This window comes from Leptosomus discolor, chromosome 8, assembly GCF_034619465.1.
Source record: "Leptosomus discolor isolate bLepDis1 chromosome 8, bLepDis1.hap2, whole genome shotgun sequence".
Lineage (NCBI taxonomy): Eukaryota > Metazoa > Chordata > Aves > Leptosomiformes > Leptosomidae > Leptosomus > Leptosomus discolor.
This window is the reverse complement of record NC_141398.1, coordinates 50,492,900-50,512,399: the sequence shown is the minus strand read 5'-3', so window position 1 is coordinate 50,512,399 and position 19,500 is coordinate 50,492,900. Positions and strand designations below refer to the sequence as shown.

Below are 19,500 nucleotides of genomic sequence, written 5' to 3'. Positions count from 1 at the left end.
AGATGCCATGAGTTCTCAGTGATGACTAGAGAGCTTAGGTGAAAGTAGCTGATGAGGTTACTGACTCAACTGTTGTCTTTGCTCTTGCTCCTCGGATTTCTGAACTGTGAAGTGTGAAAATATTTTAAAGTGAATATTGTGAAATAGAGAAGTTTAGGGATAGTAATTTGCATTCATTCTCCTTGGTCCTTCGTTATCCTTGAATAATCTTATCATATCTGAGAGAATTTCTTGTGTGGAGCAGCTGCCTAGAACTTTTATAATACAGAAACAGGTAAAGGAGTACAACTGGTGCACATTCTCCTCAAATCTGAGAACAAAAATCAGACTTATGGGTTGTAAAACAGTGTTACCTCTAGTAGTTTTCTGTTGATTCAGATTGCAAAGTATCTCCCATTGTAGTATATTCCAGTTCACAGTTTTGTTTTGCTAGTGTTTCATAAAAGTAAAACAAAAGGACTTGCTGCCAAGTTCACCAGAGCTTTCAGAATTAAGCATTGGTATTTTGATGAGGTGCACTTCATTAGGATATAGTAATTTGGCAATTAAACTAGCTTTATTGCTGGAGACTGCAGACATTTATAAAGATTAAGATGAGTTTGATTTTCAATGTAGTTTTAAAATGCATCTACTGAAGTAAATTTAAATGAAGTGCAGATTATATTTTTGTAATATAGGTTCCTCTGGAGATACTTGGTCATAAGTCACAAATTTATAAATAAGAGATTCCCTCCTGCTATGAATGTCCCATGTTAATATGTATCTTACAGGTAATGAAGGCAGTAAAAGCAGGAATGAAAGAATACGAGATGGAGAGGTAAGAGTTCTTTCAATAATTGTAGTAAAAAGGAGAAGGTCTCTCTGTAGAAGGGGTAGAAGCAATAGCTGAGGCAGAGCAGTAGCATTGATTCAGTTGAGACTGAGAGCTCATTGCTATTTGAAGACTGTTTTAAGCATTATTTTATTATTTTGAGGTGGTACTTCATCAGTTTCAAACATGCATTTGATGATGGTTGATTATTTTTTGGTGATGTTTTAGTGTAGCGTAATTCTCTTCCTGGAGTTTTAGTAATTTACGGAAGCTTTATGAAATAGCTGTTGTTATTGTTTGAAGCCATCCAATAAAATGGTGGTTTATGGATAAACATTGCTCTTATGCTTGTTATGCTTAGATGACTGCATGTAGGAGTGTTTAAGAACCTTATAAAAGGCTGTGTTCAATTACATTTTGCCTGCAATTGCAAATCGACATTACCTGTGCTTAGCCTGTACAAGGAGCTCGTCTCACAAATGTAATGGATGTTACTACAGCTGTTAAGAAGTCAATAAGGATATAGCATATATCTCTTATGTTGAAGAAAACATGCTGTACAGGCCTATATAGGAAGGACAGGCTGCTCCTAACTGATACAGTAGCGATGTGTCTAGATACAAGAAAATATTGCCTCCTCTTTTAAATCAGTGTTTACATTAGATCATCAGCAGCCTATCTTATAAAGCACGGTTTTGATCACCAAGTCCACTTATTTTTAGCTCACATACAGTATTTTCAATTTCCAAACTATTTGCATAATGAAGAAATAGGAAATCACAGTCGTATCTCAGTTACTGTTGTTTCTTGACAGTAATTTTTTAAATGTTTGTAGGCAGGTTAATTTGGCACCCAGTGAGGGGAGAATAAAGTGACCTCAATATTTGTCATCAGGATTTGAAGGTAGCTCAAAAACCAAATAATGCCCTTAGAACATATGCAGTATGGAAAAACTAATGTTACATTTTAGCAGTTAAAATTTTTACAGACTCTATAGGCTCGTGCCTGTAATTTGACTGTGCTTCAGATTATATTTACATATACCACCAGATAACAGGGAAAAAACTATGTTGTATACATATTCCCCCATTAATTTTATTCATGAACCTTATGTTTGTGTTTATTTTACTCAGTGCCCATGCTATACATGCTGATAGTGAAGTTTTGCCTCTGGAAGTCAATAGCGATAGAAAATATCCATAGAGCAGAGTTTGTTCTCAAGTGCTTTTAAATGTCACAATCCTGGCAATTTGGTTTAAATGTCATGCAAGAAATACATACATATGTACACTCTTCTGTGTGTCTATGAGGTATATTGCATTTTTACTCCAGGACTTTGTCTTCTTTGCCTAGCTTCTTCCATACATACCAACCTTTTGAAAAGATTATTTATGTCTTTCAATTAAAAAAAAAAAATTAGGCAACTGTCTATTAAAGCTGCTTAAAATTGTCTTCTGTTCTTCCATATTAGATCACGCTTATTAGAAGAGTTTGAGGTTATTTCACTAATGAAAGAGGTCTTGCAGACTACCTCTGTAGTGTCTGCCTTGGAGACTCTAATTGGAACTTCAGTTTCTGTTGCTGGTGGAATTCATCCTTGCTCCAGTTTCTGTTCTCTTATTGCGTAGGGGAAAAGGGTCCTAAAAGTGTAAACCTGTTATTTCCACACCTTTCTGGCAAGAAATGTGTAGTTGAAGTGTTTATAAATGAAGTTAGAAAACAGTCTAGGAAATCTCTACTCTGTATGCAGATAAACCCATTAATGCAGTCTAAGAAGGGAACTTTCAAAGTCCTAAAAATAGGTGACATCCCAAAATAGACTATTTTCATTGAAATAGTAAAGGTCTTGTTTGGTTTGGTTTGTTTGTTGGTTTTTTTTTGTCAACAGGTGCTAGATAGCTTGAATTTGGCAGCTTTGGTACATCTGAAATCTAAAGAGGGCAGAGAACCAAGAAGTATTCACACTTGTATTCAAGAGATCGATTAGAAGTTAATAATTTTCTTTAATTTTCTGATGTTTCTAGGGCTTCCACTTGCTCTGTGAAAGCTTTCTGAATTGTGTGGCCCTCTTCCCCACGTGCATTTGCAGTTCCCACTGGTGGCTGTGAAATTGTGACTTTTTGAAATGAATATAGATGCCTCTTGAAATGTGGCCAATAAACCCCCTTTCATATTGCTTTACTTTGTTCTTTGATGTTGTGGAGTATAGCATGTGTGGTTTTGGGTACCAAGCTGATCTGACCCTCTCTGTTAGGAAGAGTAATGCCAGAAATCCCAAAAGCAATTAAAAGTTTCCATTACTACATGTAGTACCTAAGCATTCCCTTTTCTTCATTCATTCAGTTAAGCAGCCTTCCTACAAAAAATGAGTCATTTTACTTCTACTGTATCATACAGCAAGAACATGTTAAAATACTGTAGGAAATATATCTAAGAGTTAACAATATATAAAGCTAGTTAAATTTCTAAGATTGGGATTATTCTCTGAGAAGTAATTTGAAGGAAGTGAAGTAAATTATGGAGGGATCTCTGGATAAGATAGTATCTTTTATTTTGAGAGTTGAAAGCTAGCTTTGGAAATATGCTGGAAGTATTCTTTATGATTTAGGTCCGCTGATAAATTATTTTGAACCAGTAATGCATTAATGCTGAAATATATAAAAAAAAGAATGCATTTAACTGCAAGTCCAATCAGCCATGACTTCTTTTTTTTTTGATTGATGTTGTTTAACTTTAATATGTGGTTGGTTGACTTTAAGGAGACAGCCAAGGCAATTATCTACAAACAGTAATTCACAGCATGTGTAATCACGTATAAAGTCATTTTGGTAGGTCAGATTCTGGATTTTCTGTGAAGTACTTTGTTTAGTATTTGTGCTTATCTCATGTTTAATTAATCTTCTTTAATTAAAGGCATTTAATTAGGAAACTGCTCTGTAGTGAATATATTGTTAAAATACAGCAAAATGATAAAAGAAATCTCTTCAGTTCCAGGAGTATGTGAAAAAAATCTGTGAGTTCAGCTGTTTTAAGTGTATACATATAAAAACAAATATTTTGTGTATATTTATAGATAGATACATACATAGTGAAAGTACCAATTAGGACCTACAATCATCTGTTTCAGGATGCTCTAAAGTGCTGGAGATACCTTTTCTAGATCGGTGTTTATCGATTTCGAGATTGTTGCCTATTTATCTGCTTAGTATTTACCAAATGAAGTTTTGAATCTTCTCTGCATTTTCTCATTTGATCCTTTTTTTACATAAGAGAACAATTTTAAGATCAGGATGGCTGCTTGGAACTGTTGATGTGATGGGGGATGACATGAAAGTGTATGCTGTAGCAACATAAGAGCAACTTTCTACGTGAAGAGTATTGGACATGTAGCTATTGTATGCATTGCACGTTTTTGTGGGGTTTTATCCTGTTCTTAATAGCGCTGAAGGCCCTGTGATAGGAGTGTGTGCACAGTCCTGAATTCATTAAATGATAATGTAGTCATCATTGCCTTGATGATGCTGAGCAGCACTAAGCCAGGCTAAATGCTCATTATGCAAGATCTCACTAGATTATTTGCCTGTCTCTGAACCCTCTGCGACTGCTAAACACAGGAGCACCTTAGTGTTACTTGCAAATAACTGTGATTCCAGTAGCTAGGATCCAGAAACTTGGATCCTGATCCTGTAGAGTGGGCTCTTTTAAAACAAAGGAGCAATTAGCTAGTGTAAAGGACAGGTAGTGTGATGTGTGATGTCAGAGGAGAGTATCAGTACTTTGCATGTTACTTCCATCAGTAAAAGCAGCAAAGTAAGAAGAATCTGAGCACACATGCTCAGAGGATGCATGATCCTGTAGCTCTTGGGCACTGCTCAGGCATGGTTGGTTTTCATACTGGATTAGGGGAAGCCACTTCATCTCCGCATGTCTACTTTCCTCTCTGTAAAGTTTGCCTGCATTTCCTTCTTATGAATTTAAATGCTTCAGTGCTAAGGTTGGTACAAGTGATGGAGGGCAATATATGTTCCATACAATCTTGCAGCAGCCAGTTACCACCAGTCAGCTGGAGAGATTCCTGGGCGTGACACTGGTTCTCCGGGTGCAGTTGTGGAGGGGGGAAGTTGGAGTTTATACAGAGCATGTGCCAGCCAGCTCAAAAGCTTGTTGCCCAATGGTACAGATGCCCCCTCTGTATATAGTGCAGTGGATCTTTAGGTCTGTACAACCATACAAATAATTGTGAGGATTTTGTAGTAGTTAATACTAAACTCAAACTCCACTCTGCTTTAACACCAACAGTTTAAAATGTAGCAAGAAGGTGGCTACAAAAGTTTTTCCTTCTTGGTTTACAATGCTTACAGAGTATTTTTACACTTTGCCTCTCTTACCAGCCGAGGCTGATAATGAGTTCTTTATCCGTGTTCTTTTTAGTGCTGTCCTTGATTCCAGAGCAGAGCTTAGACTCTGAGATGAGTTGCTGTCATATCTGTCAGTGTTAAATTTCACTATCTGTGGAAGTCTGAGAGTGCTCTCATGGATTATGGCTCTCATCTTTCATTTTATCTCTCTCTCCTCTGCTCCAGTGAAACAAACTGAAAATAAAACATACATGTTATTTCACTAGAAAACAGAAAATAGCCGGAATAATTTTATTTTCCTTTAGGTATTTCCTTTTAGTGAAATGCTGATTATTTTAGCTAATCAGGATTTGCCACTTATCATCTCCTGATGGATTTTGCTCTTTGAATGTTCTTGTGAAAGTCACTGACTTCTGCAGCAAATAATCTTTAAAAATATTTGGTTTTTTCATGATCCAGTTTTTGTATTTAGAATTACAGAGACCTCCTGTTTCAGCACCTCATCCACTTTAGGAGAAATGCTTCTCTGTGGTAAATCCATTTTGAAAGGTTCTAGATGCCCCAGGCCTGGCAAACATACCCATTTCCAGTTGCCCTGTTCTCCCCCTTTCCCTAGCTGAGAGGAGAAACATGGGGGGCAGAAACCTCCTGGGAAGGGGAGCATGGGGACACTGGAACCTCTGAGACCTGATGTGCCTGAACTGCTGGTCATGGTGGTTGGTGGTGAACTCCATTAACTGCTGTGAGGGAGCAGAGCAGTTCCAGTATATTCCCCATAACTTCTCAACATTTTCCCTTTGCAAGAGGTCCTGTGGCAAGCTCCTCTGTTCTCACTTTCAGTAGAGGATGGCTTGGTTCCCCTTCTAGATGTCACTATAATTAGCTCTTTGTGTAGAAGAGTGCTGTTTAATTGCACAGGTCTCTTTTGTGACTTGTGACTGAAGTTCCACGTAATTGCATTTTATATTCTACAAAAAAATTGTGGCATCAGACCGTGTGAGAGTTTTAAAATAAAACCCTCTATCAGCCCACAGAGACCAAAGAACAATTACCATGCTGGTATCAGAAAATGGTTACCTTCAGAAAGAGAGCTGTGGAAGGATGTATGCAGTGTGCATGCATACGGAACTGGGCTTGCTTGCATAGCAAGATATAACACAGCTTTAAATGCTGTGTCATTGTATGTGCTTGCAGGGTTGTTAATCTACTTAGTAATGCGATAATTACCCTTTTATTATCTTTTGGGGAATCAAAAAGTAGTTGCAATTTTTATTTAAATTTTGAATCTGCTTGAAAATTACAAGCAATATTAATTTTTTGTGGGTGTTTTGTAGAGTCACTATTACTATTATTTATATTAAGTAAGGAAGCTTTTTTCTCAAATTAGCAATAATCTCAGTTTTTACTGAATCTAGCACGGCATTGAGATAGTGAACTAATTAACATTACTAATCACAAGCTGAGATTGGAGATATGTGAAATAGAATACATTGTAAAAGACAGCAGACTGACCCAATTATTATTTGCTATGGATTTTGTTCATGCTTGTTCAGACAAGTCACAAGTAAAGATTCTAAAATATATGAGGCTTTATCTGCATTGTGAGCTTTAGTTCAATAATTTTTGCTAATTACTGTCAAAGCAGTAAATCTCAGCAAAGAGATCAGAATTTTGTGTTTGTTGGCCCTCATCTTTTGATAATCAGAATTGCTACGTGATCATGCTCAGAGACTTGAAGCCCAACTTGAAGGAAGTGGGTAGAATACCAAGACTGTCCATTAATAATATGATGTTGTGCATTGACCTTTCTGAAAATCAAAACCATTTTACACAGATGAAAAGAAAATGAGCAGATTCTGTTCCTTGCTGCTGGCATGCCCCCTGCATAAATTCTTTTCCAAATTGGTTCTTAGAGTGTCCTCATCACTGGGTTGTGCAAGTACCACCTTCTGGTTTATTAAGCAACATTTCTAACATCTATCCTGATGGTTCTTTTTTTTTGTTTGTTTGGTTTTGTGTTGTCACATCATCTCTCTAGGAGAAGAATTGTGCAGAACGTGTACTGTTTTGACAGGCGGTAGGTTTTTTTAGTGGACCCATTATCAGCAGTATTGAAAAACACAAGGTCAGAATTATAATTACAGGATGTTATGTGATAGTCTTTTTTTAGTTTGGTTCTCCATGCACATAAGCTTGGTCTCCTTTGCAGAATGTTGTATGGCTCTCAAGTGTTGCAACTTTTTTGACCTACATGTTGGTTGTGGGGTTTTAAGTGTTGTTTATAGATGGTAGTCTTAGGTCACTTGATGTTTATTAAGGTCTGAGATTACAAACAATAATTGAAAAAATATATGTATGGGAAGTCAATGAAGGCAGCAAAGGACAGGTGGTTGCCTGTAGTGAGACATGCAAGAGTACTGGAGTTTCCTTAGTCCGGAAATCTTTATGCCGAACTATGCTGCATTTCTGCTGTCCGAGCAGCGTTGAAGACAGCATGTGTAACGAAGGCTGAGTCATATAGCAGGGCAGAATAGAGTTGAATTGACAGGCAGAAATGATGAAAAATGAACTCTTAATTGAAACTTAGGATTGAGGAAGAACTTGAATCATATTAGACAGTAAAGGTGATGTTTCTGCTAAAAGAAGTTTGCTCCTTTTGAGAACTCCTCAAACCCAACGTTATTTCTGGGCTACTTGGATTTTGCTTTCAACAGCTCTTCCTGAGTAGATCAAATTGAGCCTCGAGGCAGTCTTGGGAAGTGAGGGAAACAAAAAGCTTTGCTGTCAACTGACTGTGTCTTCCCATTCATCTACTGAAACATGTATGTTTAAATGAACCGATGAGATACGTGATATTTGAAGGCTCCACAAGTTAATCTGTTAGTGTAAGGTATAGTTGGCATTACTTCTCAGTTGGTACAATCCTCTATAAAATGTGGTCTCTTTCAGGAGTATTAGACTGGATTGCTGCTCTTTCTTAGTTCAAAATGAACCTGCTTTGTCCTCTTGGTCAGCGCTGAATGGCAGAGGTGGGCAGGCATTCTTATGTCTCAGGTTAGCAGATAATTTGTAAAAATTCTGTGAAGTTGTTAGAGGTGCAAAGTGTACCTATAAGTTGTAAATGTTAGGATTGTGTGTAGTATCTTAGATGTGATTTATTAATAGCCTTTTGCCTGTCTGATATCTAGATTTGCTCTGAAATGGAAGTTTTGACACTGGATGTCATGCATTTGACTGCCTCAATTCTCCAGGATAATTTTTTTTTCTTTATTGTATGTTTGAAGGAGGAGGAGAAGAACCTGTCTGTGACTAATGTGTGGTTTGGTTTGGAAATGGCAACAGCATTCAGGAATTGGCTTCCCAATCCTGCAAGATTTGGGGAGATTTCAGAGATATTTGTGTTGAGGGAGGAGTCATCTGGTTTTCATCAGAAATTCTGTCTTTGTGAGGAGGAAGTTGGTATCATATGACAAGAAACGGTTACTGAGGAAGGTCCTGTCCAATGTTGTTTCTGTTGCTGTTGCACATCAAAGAGATTTGTGTTCATGAGACCTTCCTAAGGGGTCTAGAATTTTTTTGGGACAGGTGAGCTTGTTGGTTATTTGGAGCTGGTGGGACAAGGAGGTCTTTTTTACTTGAAAGAGTTCCTGAATGGGTGTCGTAACTTCTTTCGGATAGTTTTATGTATTACTTTATGCTTTGTTTTCTTATCGGTTCTAGCACTTGGGGTCAGTGTAGTGATTTCACCACCTATGATAGGCCCTCGGAGCTAGATTTGGCATCTTTAGGAAGACTACTAAACTGCTGCTCCCTGGGTCCCTAGTGCAGTTGAGAATGAGCGTCGAAAATTAGTCTGTTCTTATATTTCAGCCCATCAATCTGCATTAACCTCTGATTTCCACCGTTGGTATTAGGTCTTTCTGCCCTTCAGCCAGCTCAGGTGCTGGAAAAACAGCCTGAGCTCTGGGAAAAAAGAGTAGCACTAGCAGAGATGGTGTGGGGCTTGAAGCCAGTGAATGGATCAGCAGGACCCTGTGAACAGGGTGCAGCTTGTTTGTGAATGACCTTGGGGATGTGCAGAATTTGTGACCTGCCTACAGAGCACCTGTGTGGTCATTTGTTTGGCCTCTGTATTAAGAAAGGAGTGTTAAAATGTTCCCAGGAATTGGGGAAGGTGTCCTGGATAGACTTAGTCGCAAAATGTGCCTGCATCTTCCAGAACCGGATGGAGTCCTGCTTCCTCATCTTCCTTTCTCAAAAAAATTCTGACTTCTGCAGCTGACTAAATCTGGTTCAGACATTGGCATCGTAAATTGAGTGTTACCATCTTTTATTATCCCATATGACAAGTTACTGCATTATTCTCAAAGAATAGTTCAAGTATTCAAAAAAAGTATGGAAGGCAAATTAAGTCCTATATTGGGACCCCAACCCCCTTCTAACCTAAGCCCTTACTGTGCTTTTGCTTACTCTGTGTTGGTGAACAGAAGTTCAAACTTCAAATATTCGATTTGAAACTGAAAGGAAGATTACAAAGCATTGGTGATTATGTTGGCATTCTGTGTCACTGAATAGCACTTGTGTGTTACATGCTATGTGGGTGGTTGTGTTTTTGCTAAGGAGCATAACTGAAGATGAAAGTTTAATTATTCCTTCAAGGCAAATCCTCTCTCCCATGGACTTAAACTTGCATAAGAAAAATGAAAATTCATAAGGAGTGTAAAAATTGGCTAAAATTAAAAACCATTTATTTTTACCCTATTTATTCTTCTGAATAATAAAATTCCCCCATGGGTTTTTGGAACATATGTGGAATAATTACACTGTAGAAGTGGTGCTTTAGTTCAGCTTCTAGAGCTAGGGCAAACGTTGTGATTATGCTGCAAGCTTAAGTCTAGGTTTTACAGAAAATCTCATTCAAGGCTCCGTTGCTGTCAAGTGCAAAAAACTGTGACCCATGGATTGGTCCCTGTGGGAGCAATTATTCTTTGCAGAGATTTTTTTCCAGCACTGAATATTATAAATGTCAGAAAAAAGTTTAACCCTCAGTAGCTCTAAAAGAATGTTTCCATACCTGCTGGCAAGAATATAAATTTTTAGCTTGTATTTGCAAGCATTTTATGTTTAAGCCAGGATTATTTTTTTAAAACAATTGTCTTTATAAACAACTCAAAAGTAACAATGCTGTCTTTTAGTTATAGCCTGCATGCCTTGGTGAAGACACAATAGGGGCTGAAGCTGCCTGATGCTACTTAATGCAGTGCTGTGCCCAAGCCTCTCATGATGGGATTCTTGCACATTGGGTGCAGCGTGAATTGATGATTAAAACCTCTTGTCTGCCGATTGCAGAGGGGGGAGAATGTGGAGTGAGCATGGGGTTGCTTAGGAACATGGGTTAGCATCCAATAGTTATTATGCACGAGTGAAATGTTTTGGTGAACAAGAACAGTATGTTCATCTTCCAGCCATCGGCCTGTGGAAAGCAGTGGGTAGCGGGAGCTGGTGCTTGCCTTCAGGGGAGTCTGTTTCCTTTTGAAGAGATGCAACGTGTGCATTTTCACTTCCTTAATTCTGGTGTTTGTTTTTTAAGTCTTACGAATCAAAGGATGTGCATTATTCCTAGCAGAAATTAAAATAATATTTTTCTGTTACTTAAAATGACAGATTCAAACCCAGCAGATTTCCTGCCCTCATCCCTCTCTTTTTATTATGTATCTTCAGTGCTGAGTACAGTTTGGTCATTAACTGTGATAAATCTGTGATGAAATGGACAGAACTTGCATCATGTGTTCGAAGGCTTTTGCAACGTGAAAGTAGTTGTGAGATGCTAAGAGGGATGTTATGCTACCTATCTCTGTGAAGTTCAAGTCTGAGATGGGCAGAAGCACCTTTCACTCACCATAATACTTCAGTGAGGCATAAAGACAGATTGGTCCCAAATATACTGACACTAGGACAGGAAGGGTCACCTTCATTTTTTATTTTTTTATTTGTTTTTTCCCCCTTCTTAGTGATTTGTGACACTTTGTTCAGGACTTTTCTGAATTTAAAATATTGATGATACTCAGATTAGTCTCAGATGACATGAAGTGAAGAGCTTCTGGTTTTGAGAAATTAAGAGAGGACCTTGCAAGTAAAAATGGATAGGTTTTTTGTGTTGAGCTCCTGCTAAAGGATGCAAATTCATTTGTGTGGGCAGACACAAGTAATATCTTTTAGCTATTGTGTAGAACTTCCAGTGAAATTTGACCATTTTTTGGAGGAAAGCTGTGTTATGTTTGTGGTTCAGTTATGCTTAGTGTGCATAATTGTATGAAGTAATTTTAAAAGATTTTGTGAGGCCTTTAAGCAGTTCAAAACTTTATTCCAAAATATTGTGACAAACATCGAAAATTTTATTCCAAAATATTCTGGGGAAATGTTCTGCCCTGAGATTAGGTACCATGTTATGGAGCTCAGGTGAGATGGCCAGATCTTACATGGAGCTCCATAACCTTTTGCACATTATCCCACTTGCTCTACGCAAAACTTACTGCTTCTCAGGTACCCTGGCTGTACCTGCATCTGTGGGCATGATTCTTGTGTGTTATTTTTAGGTAAATTACTTTGCTGTTTGCCAGGTGTATTCGTTCCTTCAGGGTGCAGTCTGTACATTTTATCTTGATCCACCTTCCCCTGCTGTTCGGTGGGGTGATACAGAGAGGAAGGGTAATGTTACGCCCTTTGCCACTGCTTTGATTCTTTAAAGACAGCTTTGAAAAATCAATGGGTGTAAGCGTGTGTAGGTAGAGACTGTTCAAGTATTTTATTTTTGAATGTGTGAGACACAAGTTGCATGTTACAGGTTTGTACTGTGCCAGGTTGCTTGGCCATGGTCGGTGGGGCTGAGTGAGGAACGTGTAGGGTGCTAGTGGGATCAGTTCAAGTCTGGGGTTCTGCTCCTCCATGCCAGCCAGCATTCTGCACCAAGTTCATCTTGACAGTCTGCTGGTGGCCTCACATTGATTCTCAACACCTGAACAGGGTGTGGTGCTCCAGGCTTCCAACTTACAGCTACAAGTCATGGCAAATGACAGCTGTCACCATTGTCTCTACAAATAAATGCCAGATCATAGAATCATAGTATCATTAGGATTGGAATAGACCTCTGAGATCATCAAGTCCAACCATTGACCTAATACCACCATGCCCGCTAAACCATGTCCTGAAGTGCCACATCTACATGTTTTTTGAACACCTCCAGGGTGTTCAAAAATCATTTCCAGGTGCCATTCATCTTCCTTCACTGCTTCCACACCTGCTAGTTAGCCCTCTGCTAGCATCTAGTGCCCCTCACGGTACGAGTCCCCAGACCCCAGAGGTATCATAGACTCGTAGAATGGTTTGGATTGGAAGGGACCTCAAAGATCATCTAGTTCCAACCCCCCTGCTGTGGCAGGGACACCTCCCACTAGACCAGGTTGCTCAAGGCTCCATCCAACCTGGTCTTGAACACTTCCAGGAATGGAGCATCCACAGCTTCCTTAGCTAACCTGTTCCAGTGTCTCACCACCCTCAGGGTGAAGAACTTCTTCCTTATATCTAGTCGAAACCTGCCCTCTCCCAGATTCCAACCTTCACCCCTTGTCTTGTCACTACAGGCCCTTGTAAAAAGTCCCTCCCCAGCCTTCTTGTAGGCCCCCTTCAGGTACTGGAAGGCCACTATAAGGTCTCCCTGGAGCCTTCTCTTTTCCAGGCTGAAAAAGCCCAACTCTCTCAGCCTGTCCTTGTAGGAAAGGTGTTCGAACCCTCTGAACATCTTGGTAGCCCTCCTCTGGGCTCGCTCCAACAGCTCCGTGTCTTTCTTGTGTTGGGGGCTCCAGAGCTGGACACAGTACTTCAGGTGAGGTCTCACGAGGGCAGAGTAGAGGGGCAGAATCCCCTCCCTTGACCTGCTGGCGACGCTTCTTTTGGTGCAGCCCAGGATACAGTTGGCTTTTTGGGCTGCAAGCGCACACTGTTGGCTCATGTTCATCCTATTATCCACCAGCATGCCTAAGTCCTTCTCCGCAGGGCTGCTCTCAATCCACTCATTGCCCAGCCTGTATTTATGCTTGGGATTGCCTCGACCCAGGTGCAGGACCTTACACTTGGCCTTGCTAAATTTCTTGAGGTTGGCCTGGGCCCACCTCTCAAGTCTGTCCAGGTCCCTCTGGATGGCCTCCCTTTCCTCCAGCGCGTCAACCTCACCACACAACTTGATGTCGTTGGCAAGCTTGCTGAGGGTGCACTCGATGCCACTGTCCATGTTGCTAACAAAGATGTTAGATAGCACCAGTCCCCCTTGTCACTGGTCTCCACTCAGACATCAAGCCATTGATCACAAATCTTTGAGTGCAGCCTTCCAGCCAATATGCTCAAACTCCTACAGGCACCTTCTGTGACATCCAGCCAGGGCTGCTACTGCCCATCCCTAGCCACAGCTGGTAGTGCTTGTGCAGAAGTGGGCTGGGTTGCTGTTGGGGACCTGCTGTTTGTAGCTATGTGCACTGTTCATACTAAAGGAGATGCGGGGCTTCTCAAAGCTGGCAGCGATGAAAACTTGGCTTAAAGTATTTCCTTTTGTCCAGAAAGAACCTGAGTGAAGGACTGAGTGCTGTTGCCTGCTGAAAGACTGGAAAAGAGAAGTGGATTGTTTGAGCAGTGCTGTCAAGCAACACTGGAAAGAAGAGGCTTGGTCTTTCATGATATTTCAGAGATTAAAAAAAAAAACAACACAAAAAACCAGAAAATAAAACTTCCCATGCCATCTTTCATACATCGGGAAGAAATTTAGAAGCTGATAGGGATAAGCAGGAAGCATGTGTATTTTACGTATTTTTCCTTGCTCAGAGATATCTTTTACAGTGACAACAGTAGTTTTAAATCTTCATTTTCTGGGAAAAAAGCATTACTTCCTTTATTTTTCACATAGAGCGTAGGCAGTCACAGTTGGGCATGTTAGTCTACACCAGTAGACCATGCAGTCAATTTTCTTTAACTCTGAGTCACTCCTAGCTAGTTTTACATATATATATATATATATATTTTTTTTTTTTTTTCCAACCTGAACAAGTATTTTGAATCCATGAATCATTTATCTCGATGGTTCTCTTTAGAACTGGAAGCAGGTGGAAATTCATCAAGCTGCTGAAAAAGGATCTGGGAAAAAATGTGTATCAGCTGCCATGATAGGTAGTCTGCTTGTAGACGTTGCCGGTGGCCTTGAGATCAAACAGCAGAGAAATAGCTTCACAGTAAGAGCCTAGGAAATTCTAACTAGGTAATGAGTAGTGGCTTTCTTTTGATTTATAGCATGGCTTTACAATCAATCTATAAAGCTTTGAAGAGAAAAAAATAAACCTCTAAGGGAAAGGGAAAGGCCATACAATTAGTTGTTAATGTCTGCTTACTTGTCTTCTCCAATTCCAAGAGTGTGCTGAAAATGGATGATAGTGTGCAAAAATCTCAACTATTGGTCAATTCCTTTGTAAATTCAGTCTGGGATATGATTCACATCATGCTGGTTCTTGGAGAATATTCAGTTTCATCTTAGTTATAGATTATGTGTAGACAGGTGTAGTTGGAGGAATTTGACAAGGGTTGCATGTGCGATGTAACTTTCAGCTCTTGTATATCAAATTCCTGCTCTGATCTTCTTTTCTTTCATGTCTAGTATGTGTCTTTCATTAAAGAATTGGATGGTGAAGTGGATGAGATAGCTTGCAGAAAACTTCAGAACCTCATGCACAGTATTTTTTTACTCAAGTAAATCACTACCGTTCAGAAAACTTAACTCAGGAATATTGTGCTGGAATTTGGATTTAGAAATGCAGTTTGTAATTGTCAAGACGCCATTTGGTTGAGACTGCTCAGTCATTAATTTGTTTGAAGTTGACACTTGAGTTGAAATACTAATAGCTGCCTCAGTGCATTGCTCATTTTTAAACCTAATCTGTTACAGAGTTTGGGTGTACTGCAACTGTGGATGTAGTTTGTCATTTTTATAGCTGGTGGGCAGTACTATTGTTTGGGGACCTGGGGCTTTACTGTTCACATGCACAGGCTTTTTTTGATATGTTAGTAAAACTTGGACATAATAAAGAGCTGATCTTTCTGCTTTTCAAGTTTTAATATGTGTATTATAGCAGTTGTTTCCACTACTCAGAACAATTTATTTACTATTCAAATCCAGAAAACTTGAGTTTTCATCATCTGAAAAATGCAAAGAATTGTTCAAAAGTACAAGTTTAACTCTTGTCATGTGCAGAGAGTGCTGTCAATGTCATTGTGCCTATATTAATGTGCACATAATGTTAGGGGGTTTTAGTGCATGTGGCAGACTCTTCTTTTGTGACTTTTAACAAAGATTTGTGGGAGATTTTTTTGAAAAGTGGCTAGTAACTTGTGTATGTGATCTTCATTTCCAAAATCAGTAATTTGTGAACTGAGGTAAGATTTTAATTCAAAGTAACAATCTATCTAGAGTTATTTCCTCTTCATGTTTCAGATTAATCAATTATGTTTTATTAGTAATAAAATAATTTTTATCACTTCACGTAGGAATATTAATTTCAATGTAAATGATGGTATAAGCATGAATGAAAATGTTTCCTACCCCAATACTGGAAAGCTACTACTTCATTAGGAAGCTCATTTTTTTTTTTGGTCTCTCAGCTGTTAATGTTTCCCCAGTCTGGCTCCTGCTTTACTCTATAGTGATTTAGGCTGGCAATAGTCAGCAGACAATTCTTTTTTGTTGGACTTTGTGGGGTTTTTTTCCTCCCAGTGCTTTCTTGCCTGCACCCATTCGTTATTTCAGTATCAGGAATATTTGAAACTTGGAGCATATAAACTGTGAAATATTTGGTGTGCTGTCTTTTACATAGTTAATAGATGTACTGGATCCCCAAAGTATAAATCAAATTATGTAGCCTATTATGCTTTACATAGGAGAAACAAAATATGAAATATTTTACAATGCAGAAAGTACATGTGAATCAAACTTTTGTTGTTCCTAAGGGATACAATTTTGACAATTTTATGAGGTTGCAATTTATTTGTAGGGTGAGTTGGCACACGGTTTTGATAAAAGTAATGTTCACACAGCATACTGCTAACAAGAATACTTTCTTAAAGCCACTGGTCTAGCTGATTTGTATTGTTATAACAAAGTATCTGTTAAACTCCCTAGAATTGTGCCTCTCTGAGATATAAACCCTGTATGGTAATGCTGGCCTGAGTGTGAGCAACATAAGCTTTCAGTCTGTGCCAAGGAACATTTCTAAGGAATAGTATAAAAAAGGAACCTGTTAAGAATTGGGAGGGGGAAAAAAAGCTTTATATTTTTCCAGTATAGACTTGATCTTACGCAAAAGACTCGGCAAAAAGTGCTGGCCTTGAAATTCTCATGCTACTTCTTGCTGTGAAAGAATGGTCTGATGTCACTGCCCAAAGAATAGGATTGTTGATAGGAATGACATTTCATTGAACAAATACTTCAAGCTGTTGTGTTGCAACAAAATCCCCTTAAAATATGTGTTAAATCATATTGCATGCTGGACTGAATGTATGTTGCTCGAAATTCAAAATACAGCTTTTTACACACATGCTATGTGCTTCTTTTTTTCTGAACGGATTGTATAGAAAAGTAACATGGAAATTCTGTACCAACCACAACAGTTTCCAACTGCTGACATGGAGTCTGAAGCAGAGAGCAGAGCTCTGATGAGGCCCTCATACACATGTATCAGTGAAAAATCAGGGCTGAACCTACAGCTTCTCTTCCTTTCCAGGCTTACAATAGTATTAGACATCAGTTCAAATTTCCAGCTTTAACATCTCTATTTTCATATCTTGTTTCCTTGAAATTGCTTAAAAACACTTGGCTGGCAGCCATTTCTGAAATGTCTAGAGACATGCTATTTCAGAAGAACCAGCCTAATATCTGGTATTTATTCTTTTTAATTTTATTTTTTACTCTTCTTTTCCGTTTTTCTGTTTAAATTGCACCAGAGGGCAAGTCTGCAAGCCTCCTTTTCCTCATTCCCTCCCTCTTCACTTGTATCTTTGCAATCTTTTTTAGTCTCTCTTCAGCCACATGCGATGTACTAAAGCAAGGAACATTGTCTCACAGTATCTGTCCCACTATTTGGGATATACAGGATATATGTTTCATGGAAATGTTGTGGACAGATTATAATAGGCAATAATGAACCTGAGAGTACATTCTAGAAAATAACAGGGAAAAGAGTTTGGTAAGCAAATGATTTATGAAGTAGAGAAGCTGGAAAAAAAATGAGATTAGAGTAGAAATTAAAAATTAAAAATACCTGAGCTCAGAATTTTGCTTGTTATCAGCCTGATCTTTTGTTTGTTCCCATTCAACATTTTGTCTTTCTAAAACTGTAAAGTAATGACAGTCTGTTATTTCAGGGAAAATTTAAGACCTCTTCAGAGCTGAAAAACTGGAATGGTCAAATTCCAAAAGAAGTTAAGTTATCAGGATTTTTTTCAAGATCTTGCTCTAGTCAGTATTGCGAAGTGCAGAAGGATTCAGGGGGGCTTTCTGCAGGTATACGGGCTGTTAAAACATTGTTAATGAGGTTTTATACCAGTTGAGTGGAAAGAGACCAAAAAGGATATTGTTATTTTTTAAATAGCCTCCAAAATGCATTTTCATCACAGGTGAAGTGATTAGAAATACTGATCATGGAAAGTCTGAAAGGTGTGATATAATGAAACAGGCTGTGTGGGTGAAAGAAGAATGAGGTTCAAGTACTCTAGCCAGGTTCTATCTATGTTTGAAATATTATTTGTGTGTATTTCAGTTTATAGGGGATGTATGCACACACACACCTACCTCTCTCTATAATATTTAAAATTGCTTTAAATAAACCCCAATGGAGCACAATGTCTTAGAGGCTTTAGCAGCTTTGGGAGTTGTCATTACAGGTGTGAAACGCATCTCTCTCAAAAGGCTGTTGGAGCAACAGTGTCCTGTGGGGTTATTAGCAGCTTCTGAAGAGTTTTGCAGTCCTACTCCTACAGTCACAGTTTCTGGGAGAGAAGACGTGAACTTTGCCAAATTTTTCTTGGCAAGACCATTATTCCCCATTTATCCCTCCTGATCTACATGCAAGAGGCTGGCAGAGGACTGTTAAACAAACTCTTTAAGGTCAGTATCTGCAGAGGTGAGAAGGAACACGCCAGTGAGTCTGGCCATTGCCATGATACTTCACTCCTACCCGAGGGTTTGTTACATGTAGTCTACAAATAATCTTTGTACGACATATACAGCCTGTGAACATTGGGTTGTTTCTTGCAGCACAGTGGTGAGGACCACTGAAGTGAGAAGAAACAAGCAGCACACCATGGATTTCAGTATAAGTAAATACAAGCAGGAATGATGTATTTCAGGAAAATGCCTCAGCAGCACACAAAGATTTAGTGGGGATATAGTGTGTAGTTCTGACCTCTTGTCAGAAATCTAGGCAATACAAAAAACAGTGTCTAGAATCACATTCAAGGGTCTTGATTTTCAGAGTGATTAGATAAAGCAAATGCTGCTCTAAATTGGATTACGAAGGATTACGAAGGAACTTTGTTTAAAGATCGAGCAGTCCAAAGGGATTAAGAAAGAGGAATGCTTATGCGGCTACTAAACCTAATAGCAAGTACAAGAAAATAGACATGGTCTTTAGCCAATGAAGAGTCTACACAGACAAATTTTCCAATAAGAGCAAGTTCATGTAGAAGTTCAATGTAGAGTAAACCAAGAAGTTGTAAAACTAAACCAAATTCCTTGTGTTAAAAGTTTTTAGGAAAGGAGAATGGGAGATGGGAAGCAAAAGGATAGCTTCTTACTTTTGAGAGTGTGAGAAGCCACTAGAATTTCTTCAGGTTGGAAAGATGTTACTTGTTTGCTTTTTTGTTTGTTTATTCCTCTTTTTTATTCAAAGAAGGTTCAAAAGAGGTCGTAGTTTGTAGACAGCAAACTCAGAAGCTGTATGGTCTATATAATTATTTTTATTCTGAATAAAAATATGTGCTTCATAGAATATTCTATACTTTATCTTTTTCCAACTAGGAGACTGTATCAGATTAATTTTCTGTGAAGTCTAGTGGTATTCCCTATTTGAAGATTTATTGCACATGAGAATCTTTAGTAAATTAATTACATATTGGCCTAAACGTATGATTTTCTCTGAGGCTAAAGATTGCTGTTGTCTGGGTGCGATCAAAGCATCACTAAGTGCCAGTGTGACAATGCATAGCATGTGAAGACTTTTCCCTCTATACATCCTGTGGTAT

General features: G+C 38.7%; 1 protein-coding gene across 1 annotated transcript in view; it reads left to right on the top strand.

Moving 5' to 3' along the window:
• PEPD (peptidase D) overlaps nt 1-19,500 on the top strand; it is a 141,751-nt gene that overhangs the window by 39,153 nt on the left and 83,098 nt on the right. The window contains exon 9 of the mRNA XM_086469319.1: nt 771-817. Coding sequence (XP_086325445.1) covers nt 771-817 — 47 coding nt within the window. The remainder of the gene's footprint in view (nt 1-770; nt 818-19,500) is intronic.